The sequence below is a fragment of the Sander lucioperca genome, chromosome 24 (genome assembly GCF_008315115.2).
Source record: "Sander lucioperca isolate FBNREF2018 chromosome 24, SLUC_FBN_1.2, whole genome shotgun sequence".
Classification (NCBI taxonomy): Eukaryota; Metazoa; Chordata; class Actinopteri; order Perciformes; family Percidae; genus Sander; species Sander lucioperca.
The window spans coordinates 15,142,469-15,156,446 of NC_050196.1; the positions used below are offsets into that span (position 1 = coordinate 15,142,469).

The 13,978-nt window shown below is 41.7% G+C and overlaps 1 protein-coding gene across 3 annotated transcripts in view; it reads left to right on the top strand.

Annotated features, from left to right (window-relative positions):
- The first annotated feature begins 3,901 nt into the window (after positions 1-3,901).
- The window catches only part of LOC116044473 (nck-associated protein 5-like), a 127,403-nt gene continuing 117,326 nt past the window's right edge, over positions 3,902-13,978 (top strand). Inside the window, exons 1-2 of one of the 3 annotated variants that reach the window (XM_031291698.2) lie at positions 3,902-4,657; positions 13,577-13,679. In XM_031291698.2, coding sequence (XP_031147558.1) covers positions 4,527-4,657; positions 13,577-13,679 — 234 coding nt within the window. In that variant the 5' untranslated portion in view covers positions 3,902-4,526. Of the gene's footprint in view, positions 4,658-4,809; positions 4,929-13,576; positions 13,680-13,978 lie in introns of those variants that run through there. The other 2 variants (XM_031291690.2, XM_031291692.2) reach the window with 2 other exon arrangements.

A 13,978-nucleotide genomic window follows, 5' to 3' on the forward strand; every position in this document is an offset into this window, starting at 1 on the left:
ATATCTTTATATGTGGATACATTCATCGATGTGTGTGTGTGTGTGTGAGAGAGTCTTTCCTACATGCTCAGCTAATTACAGGCCACTGATCTCGTCAGCTGTCCCCGCCACACTCTTTTTACATGTCAATGACAGCCAAATGGGACCTCATATCCTTCCTCCAGCTCAAACAATGCTCTCATTGACACACATAAGACATGGAGAGAAAACCGAAAGAAAGAAAGCGAAGGATGCCACTCCTCATCCCAGCTGGCGTTGGCTCAATGGCAGAGGGCATGGAGTCTTGTCTGTGAAATAACAACCACTCCTACTTCTCCCTCCTCAAATCCTCCCCTTGTTCCTTCACCTCTGCCCGGCCGTCTTCATCATCGCCTCAGCCTAATCTGGGCACGTTCATGGGGGACATGCATCCCCAGACTCTGCCCCTCTGCCTCCTTTTGTGTTTGCCAGCGCTCTGATGAGAGAGAAAAGAAACAGGAGGGTGCAAGGGGAGCGGGGGGGGGGTGAAGGCAGTGGTTCTCTTGGGTTTGTCTTTTGCCTTTGCAGTCTGGGGGAAAGGGGAGAACTTGGCAGGAAGCCTGGCTGTGGCACTGCATACAAACATGGGGCACAAAAAAAAAACACAAGGCCTATTTGTTTGACTCTCTCATCCTCTTACCTCAGGGAGAGTGGAAAAAATTGCATGAAACATCCATAAGATATGGTCGGTCCTGTCTTCCTCCGGACAACCATCGATTCTGCAACACAGCCAGGGGAATGGACAGAGACGAATGGAAAGTTGTCCACGTCAGGAAATCATTGTCCATAATTCAATGAAATTAAGTCAATTTGTTCAGTAAAGACCTGGCAGGATGCCCAGCCTTGTTTGCAAACTGAAAAAGCAATTTGATTAAATATAAAATACTATGCCATAACAGGGATCTACAAAACAGCATCAGGAGAGTAACCACAATTTATCACTGCAATATATCTCTGACTAGACAAAGGGCTGACAAAGTCCAAGCTGGATGTCTCCCCTGTTTTTTCTATTCTGCATTACATCTTGGTTCTTAGCTTGATTTGGTGTGGATTTGAAGTAGCTGACATCAGCGCAAACTCCACAATTCTCTCTGATTTGTGGAAGATGAAATCTTTCCTGTATGCACTGTACTCGTCTCTCTCGAGTCCACGCTAACATGCACATAAAGATGCTTTCTGGGGCTGCTGATGTGAAATGGGACATTGCCGGGTTCCCAGTGCAGCTGCAAATAACATTGATGTGGCATTCCAACATGTCAGTGTAGCGTGGGCCATGCACAAAGCCACTTCCTGCTCCTCGGAGCAAATATTCACTAGGGAGACTCGAACCAGCCGCATCTGCACCGGGATCTGAGCGAAAAATTATGATTTGACAAGTGTGATCAGATTCAGTTTCCAGCATTACTGTATGTTTTCCAGCATTTGTGTATGTAAATTAGCTCTGGGCCACATTATTAATAATTCAAGCCACAGACTTTAAAGAGTTTCATGTCAAAAGCGAAGGTTAGATTTGTTTTCTTCATAAATTTCCATCTATGTTCTTTCTGTCTTGACAGCATTGTAGCACATGTAGACCTTCGGGATCATCTGGTGTTTCGATTCCACATGTTTGTGCAAATGTCCCATTGATAGGAGACAATGCTTTCCATAAAACAGGTACACCGAAGGAGTTGTAAGTATTGCAGTAAGCCGTAGAGTTGACTGCTTTATGACTGCTCTGGTCTGAGCCGCAATTGCAACTAGCAATCCTAAAGGGAGGCATTGTGGTTGAATGATAAAGCAGCCAAACACGTCTGGAAGAAGATGGAGTGATACTGAAACGGGTGTTTATCTATTTATGCATCTGATTGCGTTTAAGTGTTTTCTTGTGCGTTTTCCTGCCATATTTGACCCGTTCACCTACGAAATTTCAATCCAAGTCTATCTTCCTAAGATAGTCCAAAGCTGCAACATTTGAGCATGTTTGAGTTTTTACACGCACAATGTGAGCAATATAAAAAAGGATACGATTTTTTGTCCTTGAATGAGTGATGTTTCTTCCACTGACTGTACGCATGGTTGCAAAGTAAAGGACTGGACTTCCTCAATTTGTTGCATGCATACTAACTGCTTTGACCCGTCTCTTTGCATCCTCTCTGAACTGCTGCAGAATATATATGGCTTTCCTCTCTGCGGTGCGCCACGCCAATCGTTTCCTCAGTGCTCCTGCAGGGCTCTGAGTCTGACCTGTGACATGAAGGAGTTGTACCTCATGCCTGGATGTATGTTCAAGGATCATTACCTCCTTGCTGCGATCTCAGGGCAAAAACACTTCTGTGCACAGCAACGTATGTGCAAGGTTTTCGCCAAAACAACAGCTGCCAATTGGTAACAGTTTGTGCAAATAATATATCCTTAATACTTACCAGATTTATGTCCCAACACTTGCCCTGACAGGTTTCTGATGCGAAAATGAGTTAAGCTCTTTCACAATAAAAAAGCTAAGGAGAGTAAAAGTGTTTTTCTTTCCTTTCTTCAAGATAAGAGCATATCAGAGCGAGTGCAGGAGGAAGATTAGAAGACGGGATGTGATTTAGGAAGGACAGGGATTTAAACAATTTTTTCAAAAACAAGGGCACACATGTGTTCACACATGTGTACACACGCTCACCAGACACACACACACACACACACACACACACAAACACACACACACACACACACACACACACACACACACACACACACACACACACACACACACACACACACACACACACACACAGGTTCTGATGCTTCAGCACCTGTGCAGACTGCACCTGTCAGGCCTTCAGGTTTATGACAGACCTGTAAACATTACAAACTAAGAGCACTGACATTTATGGTGTCATTGGGACCAAAAATAAAATCTGTAACTGTCTTTAATGTTGATTTTATATTTCTTTAACAGATATAACATATGTAATGTATCTACATTATTTACTGTGGAAATTGAAAGTTTCTGCATAACAAATAAATATTTATTTAATCTGGCATTCCTTTGATTCAGGATTTTTCTATTAGATTAAAATAATACCTACATCACAGGCTTTTAATTAAGAAATCAAAGATTTCCATTATCAAATGCTTATTGAAAATGACATGGTCATTTTCCTTATATTATTACCCTTCTCCTTCATAACATTTAATGCCAATCAGCATAACACAATGCTGCTTATTATCTGATTAGCTTCTGACATTTAGGTTTAATTGAATGCCAATGATAAAAGGGCGATTTGGGATTATGTTCTTTCAGTATCTTTCAGTATCTTTTAGCTCTTCACAGCCCAAAGTCTTGCAATGTCGTCAGCCCACTCAGTCTCCCTCTGTCTCCCTCTGTCTCTGTGAGCGAACAATGTTGCAATGCAGTGAGCTTAGAGGGGAAGAATGCGACAACAGAATGGAATCACGGGAGAAATTATTGCATTTTAAGACCGCAAGGAATGCACCAGAGATGGGCTGAAGCGGAGCATTTGTTCACAGTGGGTTAGGGATGACAAGCAGTGGGCGGCTGATGCTATAGCTGAAGGGCTCTGACACCCAGGCAGCAGGCTAATAACATGAAATTCATTTATTTTAAGTAAACGCATGCATTCTATGGAAAAGAAAAAGAAAAAATAAACTAAGAATGACATCTGGGATAAGGTTGATTCAACATCATGTGGGCTACGAGGATGGGTAGCAGCTAGGAATGTGCCCTGCAGAGAAGCCAATCAAAAGCAGAGCCCTGGTGGCTCCCGGCCGGCATAGAGAAGTCTACTTGGCAGTAAAGCTGGGAGTCATGTGCCTCCATTTAAATGAGAAGGCAAGAAAGGAAAGAGAGACAGAGAAGGGGAGGTAGAGAAATACAGTCTGAGCTAAGAGGCCGGGGACTCTGCCAAGCCGAGACACTTGAGGAATGCATCAGCAGCAGCAGCTTTCCCTTCGCAGTAATACCATTACTGCTATCTGAGTCAGGAAAACAGCTCTTCTAGTCTAGTCAGCAAGTCTCATAGCCAGTGTAAACAGATGGCAGGTAACACATCAGCTTAAACAAAGAGAAAGAAACCTGAGAGATTTTAAGCATAGAATTATTTTTATTTTTGTGCGTTTACCAAAAACAATGCATGCATCCACGTGCAAATTGTTGGTACTTGCTCATGGCTGCATGTCTCATCCAAGTGTTTCAGACGCAAGTGATCCTTGTCTTGTCTTGTCAATTTTTGTGGAGCATGTGGTGTGACTCCTCCAGCCCTGGCAGTTAGTTAATAAACACAGGCCTGTCAACAGCTGCTGGTGATGTAATGTGGAACTTCTCCTCACTCTCCTTATCCTCCCGCCCCACCCCGCCTCCCTAACTCCCTCCACCAGCACCCTCCCTTCTATTTACAAGTCTTATACTGGGTGTTGCTGCAGACTTCCAGCACCGGCCGCACAGATAGGTGTGTTTAAAGAGTGTGTGTTTGTCTGTAGCTTCCCCCTGCAACACTTCCAGGGGAATTTACGACAGCATGTTTTCAGCTGCCATCAAAGGAAATTCCACATCATCAGGTTGTCTTCCTAACCAAAACACCTCTGAGAGTCTGGGAACTACAGAGCTGGCCACAAACCTGTTGAGTGGAGAGGATCCGGCCGGCGCAGAGTAAGTCTGGATTCCTGCTTGTTTGTCTTCTGACATTATTGGAGGCTGAACTCGTTTACCTTTATTGATAGTCTGTGAGATGTGTGCAAAAGTGGGTGCAAAGCATGATGGGATAGGTGGCAATTAAGGCACATTGCCTGCAATGTGGCAAGTAGATTATGTATGAGTATGTGCAACAAAATTGACAGATTATTTTTTTTTTTTAATGGTTTGAGTTCATATTGACAAAGGACATTTTTATCAAGTAAAGCAACAACTGGTGGTTTCCCTGGTAAGTAACATAAGTATGGCTTTGTATATTTTAACCTTAAAAACAAGGTATGTTTACTGGCACTGTTTAAACACAGAAGCAATTGAAAACATGACAAAATGAATGTAAGCTTTGGATTCGGACAGCTTGAAACATTACAAAAAGATACTGCTAAATTAGTGTTAGCTAATTATCTATTTGCACCCAAATGGACACATTGCTAATTAGCTAGCTAGTTGCAGCAAAGATCAACTTCAAAATTACAAAAAGTTGCCAAATCAATATTAGCTAGCTTTTCTAATTATCTGTTTACACCTAGAAAAGATGTAGCCACTAATTAATTTATTTCAAGATAACATAAATAATACTGAGACAAGAACTTTAAAACTTCATTTAGCTAGCTTATCTAGTTATCTCTTCACACCCAAGAAGATGTAGCATCTTAGCTTATTAGCTAGTCGCAGTAAATAACAGTTTAAATATTGGGAACACAAATGAAAATGAAGCTAAAAACAATGTTACTGTAGCTAGCTAACATGTTGTGTGATGTATGAAACGTTAGCCGCTAGCTAAAGACACTGTAGCATGTTTTCTAGATTAAAATGCTACGTCATAATAAATGCTATGTTGCTATGTTTTGTTTAAGCACAAAGTGTTAACATACAGCAATAAACAATGCAAAAAATGAGCACAATCAAAACTACATCTTGTAATCGTTTGTGCTTAAATTTTAAATGCTGTTAACTAGGGGTGTGCAAAAAAATTGATTCATATTCGAATCGCGATTCAAGCTCTACCGATTCCAAAAATCCCTTTTTTTTTTTTTTTTAATTGTATGTCTACTGCAATCACATGGGAAAATTAACTACATTTACATACTGTGAATCGTTTTTTGAATCGAGGATCGTTTTTGAATCGAAAATCGATTTTGAATCGAATCGTGAGCCTAAAAATCAATATTGAATCGTGACATTTTCTGAATCGTGCACCCATACTGTTAATGCTCAACTGTGGCAGCTGATGTTTGCATAACTTTTCTGTGACAGACAGCACACAGGAAAAACATGCAGAGAGATAAACACACACAAACACACTGTTGTTTCTCAAGCTGTCACCAGCCTGCTCATGAAATGTGTGTGTTCAGTTATTTAGTGAGCTGCCCATCGCATGATACTCACATACCAAAGTAAGAGGGGGGCACGGTTGTGTATTTTGATAACAGTCGGAAAATTCCTCTGCCCTCTCTTGGCTTGCTGCATCACCCCTGGGCCATTGGAGTATATTTTTCTGGAGTTTTTTTTCTACCTGTAGAGCTATCATGAGAGAGTTCAGCAGAGAGTCACGCTTTCGGCCGAAGCACGCTGGGTTGCAGTGGAGGGTCCCTCGACAGGAAGCTCAGTTGATTTTTTTTTTCCCAGGATGTATATTAAAGCATCCTACGCATCTGGTGGGATAAGCGTAGGGAATTGCCGGGACTCCCCTCATGAACAGGATGACGACATTGAATTCATTGTTTTTCTTTTTTTCCACTAGACCTCCAACCCTTCCCGCCTTAAACCCCCACATTATATTGCCTGCTAAGTACTGCTGACTAAACGAGATTTAAAGCTGCCCAGACAAGTTCTGGCAGAATCTTTATCATTAAAGGTGTCTGAGAAACACATTATCTTGTTAGCAGATTGTTTCCCTTTTATCCTGTTTGACATGATTTTGGTTCGGAAGTAATTTAGGTGTTTGCATAGCATAACATCTGAGAGCCAGTCTTTTCAGTCTTCTCTGAGTGCGGATTGAATGGAGCATCAGTCATGTTTGACATGCTTTATTGAGCAAGTAGGCAAAGTCAAATATTGATAATACACTCTTCAAAGAGACAGAATGGCTGAGAGGGCCCCATGCACATTTTGTCATATGTATCACTTACAAAAAAAACATTACAAATTTGAATGTGGAGAACACTTAAACAGACAGAAAGGGAGCATCTGGTGTGAATATAAGGACAGTTAATAAAAAATGCAGAACTAGGTGTCACATATCTGTCGGCTTATTGCGAACACGTAACAGAGGATTTACAAATGCCTCACGGTCCTCCTGCATGTCTCGCAGCTTTGTGACTGTCAAAACATAATGAGGCTCTCCATTTGTTCCTGATAAAATATGCAGTATCAAACTTTACTCCTTCAGTCAAGTTGTCCCTGCCTTTAAGTGTTTGGCAGAAGAATGCTTGTCTTGTTGCCACAATGAGTAATGTTAAATTGAATAATGTTGGATTTTAAGAAAAAAGCTATTTAAAGACGTTAACTTAGGTGGTGGGAACTTTCGATGGACCTTTTTATCAACTATATTTGTCAGGATATACAGTAAATTAGGACCAATTGATTACTTGAAAAAAAATAATCCATAGCGGCCTTGTTGTATACACACATTCCTAAGCCACCATCAACACCTGCACTCATTCTCATTGTGTTTGAAGGACATACGTTGTTTATTCAGCAATGTATAGGTTGTCCTTCGGAAAAACAAGAACGACATGAGCAAATAACCATGTCTATATGCAGACAAAGCTTCTACTTTTACCTGTTGACAATAATGTGGTTAGTACAAGTTCATACTTCCCCTACTAATCTGGTTTAAATGCCTGAAAGACACACAAGCTCATGCAGTATGATCTTAACAGCGATAAGGATGTTCTGCCTGGTCTTGATTAATTAAATTTCAACAGCAAGATTATAATCACAGTTACATAAGTTAGTATAGTGTTCAAAAGGATCCTCCCTTACTTGCAGCGTCAACATTAATTTTAAAGGGACTGTTACATTGACCTATTAGCCTTGACAGTAAGCCTCTCATTTTCACACCCATGAGATAAATACTTAAAAGTTAAACTTGTTATAAGCATGGTTTGAACACTGATACACTCTGGCAGTAGCCATGAGTGAGCACACACTGGAAAAATTCCGTTTAATGATTGGTTTGCTGACTGTATGAAAACAACAACAGACAAGTGTAAAATATGGCTTATCGTTTGAGGCTCCCAGACACAGTAATTCCATGTTAGGCCGTGCCAGGCTACAGTTGGTTGTGCCAACTGTACCGGGACACATGCAGAGGCAGGATCAAATAAGCTGGCCAGCAGAGGGACACAAAACATCCGATCAGCATCGGCCATCTGTGCTGCTAGAATACAGATGGACCTCTCTCTCCGCACATTAAACCCCACATCAGACACTTGCATGCTTCAATTTTCTCCTCAATGAATGGAAAGTAATAGCACCCCCAACGTCCCCTCCCACTTCCCACCGTGTAGCAGGCGAATTAAACTCAAAGACTCAAACGTATAATCTTCCCGGTCATTCATTCTTCTCCCCGAACATGGCAATCTGGATGAATCATTCAGAAGAAAAATAAAGCGAGAACTGGGCTCTGCGCCGTGGGGGGATGCCTCTGCGCTGACCCCGTTTCACTCTCCCCCTCATTCAAGGCAGGCACAGGGCATGGAGACAAAATGAATTGGTTCCTGGGGCAAAGGGGGTGCACCAATCAATGTCCAATCCCATCCACTATCCATTTTCAGGCCCTGGCACTTCCTGGCATTGCTCTTTTTTGGGGCGGCGGGGAATTGATCATAGAGGCTTTTCTTTCTGAGACTTTTGTGTTTTCAGTAGGTTTATAATAGATGTGAGTGCTAATTAAAAACTCATGCAAAATGCACACCTGGAATCTCTCTTAAGGCTCTCCCTCCTTCATTCTTTTCATCCAGATGGCCATTTAAATATTTGCTTCAATTTATTTGCTCCACCATTTGTCGTATAGTTTAATATATAACCCATGACTAAATCCACAGCGAAAAAACAAATGTAGGACATTCTTTAATTGAAAAATTCCACCATAATTATTCTTCAATGAGAGGTTTTGTTTCATGAGAAAACGGGGCAAAGTGCAAACCACACACTTCACCCACTTGATATCTGTGTTTGAACTTACAGTGACAAAGATTTCTTACTTGTGTTGTGACTCTTGGCACAGTGTGAAATGAGAATATGCGTGGGTGAATGCCTGACTGTATTAGGTATAAAGGGCAGTATTGTCACTTGTGACAGAGTTTGGTATCTGTAACACAGCAAAGTCAAAAGCCAGAGGGTGGAGCAACAGTGTTTCTTCAGCAGACCTTCACTGTATGTATAGGATTATTCCGGCTACTAAATTAAGATGAGAGCGCCAGTAAAAGGTTGGTGATTGCAATAAATGCACAGCTGCCTAATTCTTCTCAGCTTACAAAGGAACAGTATCAAATCTGAGCCATGACGATCCATATTCATGGACAATCTGGGCTTATTATCACCATTTATCCACGAGGCTCACAGTCTGTTTTCTGTACAGCGATCTCTCAATGGGTTTAAGTGTTATCATTAAGCTGTTATCCCCTCACATTATCCCTGTTGTAGTTTGGAGCTGTCTGGGGCTGTGTGACCTCAGCTGGGTCCTCCCTTGTTCCTGGAGCAGATGTTAAAAAAGGGAGTCCCCCCCCCCCCCCGCTCAAACAACCTTCCCATTCTGGTTTACACACACACACACACACACACACACACACACACACACACACACACACACACACACACACACACGCACACGCACACGCACGCGCGCGCGCACACACACACACACACACACACACACACACACACACACAAACACACTGTCCCACAGCGCCTCCTCCCTTCACCCTGGCATCTAATTAGGCCTACTGCACAAAGACTCCCAGATGTCAGCGTCCTCCTGGCCTCCTTTGATTATATCCTTTCCACCCCACTGGCTGGCTTGCCGACTGGCTGGATGACCGGCTGGGGGCTGTGTGGACTGTAGGCGTTGACACGTGTCAATCCGCATAGGTCAACACCAAACCGGTTTAACGTATTAGTAATTGCTTTTTGGTGTAAATCACAGGGAATCTGGAGGGAGGGACAACAGTCCTGAATGAGTTACAGTTGCAGAAAGGCCCTTGGATTGTCATAAACCTAGGCAAAGGAGCATTTAAATTTGTCATTATTTCTTTACGGCATTCTTTTGATCATTGGATCACTAGTTAGTCATCAAACCAGTACTTGTTAAACCAGTGTGTCTCTGCATATTTAAAATAGCTTGGATGGTAATAGTTTGTCATGGCCAACAGTCACAAAGTGTATCATTTCCTTTACAAGATATGCTTCCAAGAAACATGAATGATGTGACAGTCAACATGTTTGTCGGCTGAGGAAAATTGGCCATGGCGCTGCTTTTTACAGACATCAGCTTTCGACAGCCAATCAGATTTCCATGCTTCGATGAACTCTGGTTTTGCTCAGTAAATATTAAATGAATGAGATGTTGATTACCAGTTCTCTAAAACATATTTTATAGCCTCAGAATAAATGTCTCAAGTTCCAATAGAACCTCAAATTTAAACTTTCAGAAAAATACTGCGACGTCAGCGAGTAAGTGGCGTCCAAACAAACCAAAGCAATGACACCATGGTCTTACACCAGCCATGACCGTTTTAGCCGTTTGTGTAGTGCTCTTTAAATGTCTGCATTGACTGATGAGAGATAAATTGTCTCTGGCTTTTATTGGCTGGGTGTTGAAGGGTACAGCACAGAATATCGGTAAATAACCTTTTTTTAAGGAATCAGTATCTCTCCGGGCAATTATTGCATCTTAATTTATTTTGTGATCTTGCATGAAAACTCTGTTTGTGACAGCAAAAAGACTAAGCATCATTTGGTTTGTCAAAGGCAAGAGTTTGCTTGGCTTTTATTGCCTGCTTTTATCTGCATACCCCTGATATCTGGCTTTTAATGTGTTTGCTTAATCTGTATCACTTCCGATCCGTCCACTACCTCATCCCTCGCACTTTCTATACCCTAAGGAAAATGGTGTCTGTGTTTTCCAAGTTAGGTCTGGACAATCAGGCACACTGCTATAATCCATTTGAATCATTTACCCTCAATTTCCTATAACCCCCCTATCTCTGTATCGGAGGGAAGCCATGGGCTTTTACTTCCTCTCCTAATCTTCAACGGAAAGGGACCAAACTGCAATGCAATCTAAACATAGACCAGTATTTCTTCTGATGCAATACATTTGCACAATTAGTCATGACAAAGCCAGACCAAGAGACAGGCAGGAGTCTGATGTGTTTGTGTCATTAAAGACATTTCACATCCTGTTCACTGATTAGGCAACTTCCTTATACACTACATAACCCAAGGGTATTTAGAAATGGGGCAGAAGGAGACTGTGTCATGTTAAGAAATATAACATCAGTTCTGGATGAAAACGTAGTGGCTGATCCTGCATGCAATCTGATGTTTGCGGCTTCATGTCAATACGTTTTGACTTGCAACATGTCATGTTGATGTGTGGGAATTGTTTGACAAGTGCAGTCACGCTGCTGAAGTTTTAGACAGGGTGTAACAGATATAGCCTGCAGCAGATGCAAAAGGCACTTTGGGACGCTTTTTGGAAAATGTGGTTGCATAAGTAAGTTTGTGAGGCAAGTAAACACAACTGACCTGAAAAAAGGGGATTAATACAATTCAGCCTCATTCTGAACTTAGTTGCCAATAGTGGCACTTACAGTCATGTGAAAAACTTAGGACACCCATGCTAAAGTTGACTAAAAAGAGGAATAAAAAAAATCATCTTTTGCAAATTGATCTTAATGCCTTAATTAAAAAAATGAGGAAAAATCCAACCTTTAAGGACACCAATTTTCTTTGTGAATGAATAATGTATCGTAAATAAATAAATGTTCTTCCTTAAAATACAGGGGGCATAAGTAAGTACACCCCTATGTTAAATTAGGATACTATGCATCCTGATAAAGTTCCCTTGGCCTTTGGAATTAAAATAGCCCCACATCATCACATCCCCTTCACCATACCTAGAGATTGGCATGGGGTACTTTCCATAAAATCATCTCTCAATGCAAATCAAACCAGCTATTAGGCTAACTGAAATAAAACCATGCCAATCTCTAGTTATGGTTTTTTTATTCCTCTTTTTAGTCAACTTTAGCATGGGTGTCCTAATTTTTTCACATGACTGTAGCAGATGTGTGGTTATCGCACCAGTGGATCTTATGCTGAGGGTGTCATGAGATGATTTTGGGAGGTTTGCTTTGATCATTTCTAAAAAGCACTTCCAAATGTCATACTTGTTATAGCGTTTACTGTGAAAAAATATCCTAAGATAATCTTAAAACAATAACTGTCATGCAAAGGTTAACTACCCTGCATTTTTTTAAAACAAGGTTGCAAGAATGCAACTCTTGTTGCTGGCCAAAATATGTGGAAACTATGTTTTTAAACTATAATATGCATGATCAGTATGATGCCAATCAGTGTTGAGGTTGTTACTAAAGTAAACTCTTTAATGTAATGTATTTATCATTACTTTGATTCGTTGATTCCCTACTCTCCAAAACACAAAACAAAAAAGTTGAGTTGACAGCAGTGAATGTGTGTTTCACTGCATGTTACTGCTCGACTCAACTCGCTCTTTTTCGGTTTTCCATTGACAAAAGTTACGGATAGTACCTGGTACTTTCTTTTGGCACCATTCAATCCAAGGCAGCTGAGCCGATACTAGAAGGTAGGAGTTATAACACTGCCAACCACTGATTGGTCAGAAAGAATCGTCACTAGCTCGACAAGGGACATCCTGCACAAAGCCGACATTTTTAAATAGCCAAGCTACCGTCGATAGCATTTATTTATTCACTTGACCCAGATTTTTAAAAATGGCATACACTACGCTGTACAGTACATTAAGTTTACACCTTGTCGTACAATTGACGAAGATGATGTCAAGGCAGTTTCACCAGATGTTGTTATGACGATGAGCTGAGAATCCTGTCGCCTACACTGAGGGGGTACTATCTGCAGTGGCAAATGAAAAGAGGAAAGTACTGGTACCAAAAAATTGAGTCGAGTCGAGCAGAGCCGTACCATACAGTGGAAACATACACGCATATCTGCACATGGTACTACCAGTTGTGTTGCACAGATAGGGTCTCTGACCCTGAAGTGTCCATCAGCTGACCTTTGACCCTGACCTCACCAACTAGGAAATGGTGTGCTTACTCTGTGCACCACCACAGTCACTTTAAAGCCTGGGCTCTTTGTAAAGGAGTAGTATGCGTGAAGTGAAGTGTTTGTCTTCCGCTGTGGCCTCAGCCAGACCAGGTCGGACTGGTTCCCAGCACTGTTTGGAGAGGCCTAGAAAAACAAAAGGGCTAAAGCTTGGGGTTTTGGATTGGGTTGGAGTGTGGGATGCCTGGGTGACGCCAAGTAGTAAGTATACATAAGTAAGATGTAGTCGGAGCTTTGTGATCCTAGAATCCTACAAGGCTGAAAGAGAGGTCTACAATCCCGCTCCTGTACTGGCTTAAATTTCAAGAGAAAATATTAGAAACTGAAAGAAATGGGAGAGAAAGGATATATAGTGACAAAAGAAGAAGAAGGCTGATATATGTCTGAAACTGCTGCCTCTGCTGCTCTTGACTTGGACTCTGAACTCTTTTAAAAGGTGAAAGCCCCACTAATAGCGGAAACGTGACCTACCGGACATGAGGTGTTCCTTGTTGACTTTCTCTCTCTCCCTCTGTCCACTCCTCCCTTTCCCCCTCCCTCAAGGGCTTCCCAGGTGTGTGGATCGCCGCAGGGCAGAGGGACCATGTACAGACACCTGGAGAGGAGAGAGCAGTTAAAGAGATTGTCTCTTGACAGCGGCCTGCCGGTAAGTCAGTTCCCGACACACGGTCTGTCAGATTGGTCACTTAGTCAGGAAGCAGACATTGTGGAATGTCCTCATTTTGTCTTGTTGATCTATTGCTGCGCTATGGACTTTATCCCCAGAAGGAAATGTTTGAGAATCTTTCAGTTTCTTTTAACTTTAAATGGCTTGGACTATAGGAGACTTTTAGGTGAAACAGACAATTATTTAAGCATTGGGGATCAATGTACTGTAGATACTATCACTATCAAATCTCTAAAAGAAATCATCATTTGTGGTGTTTTTTTGTTAATGATGTTCTC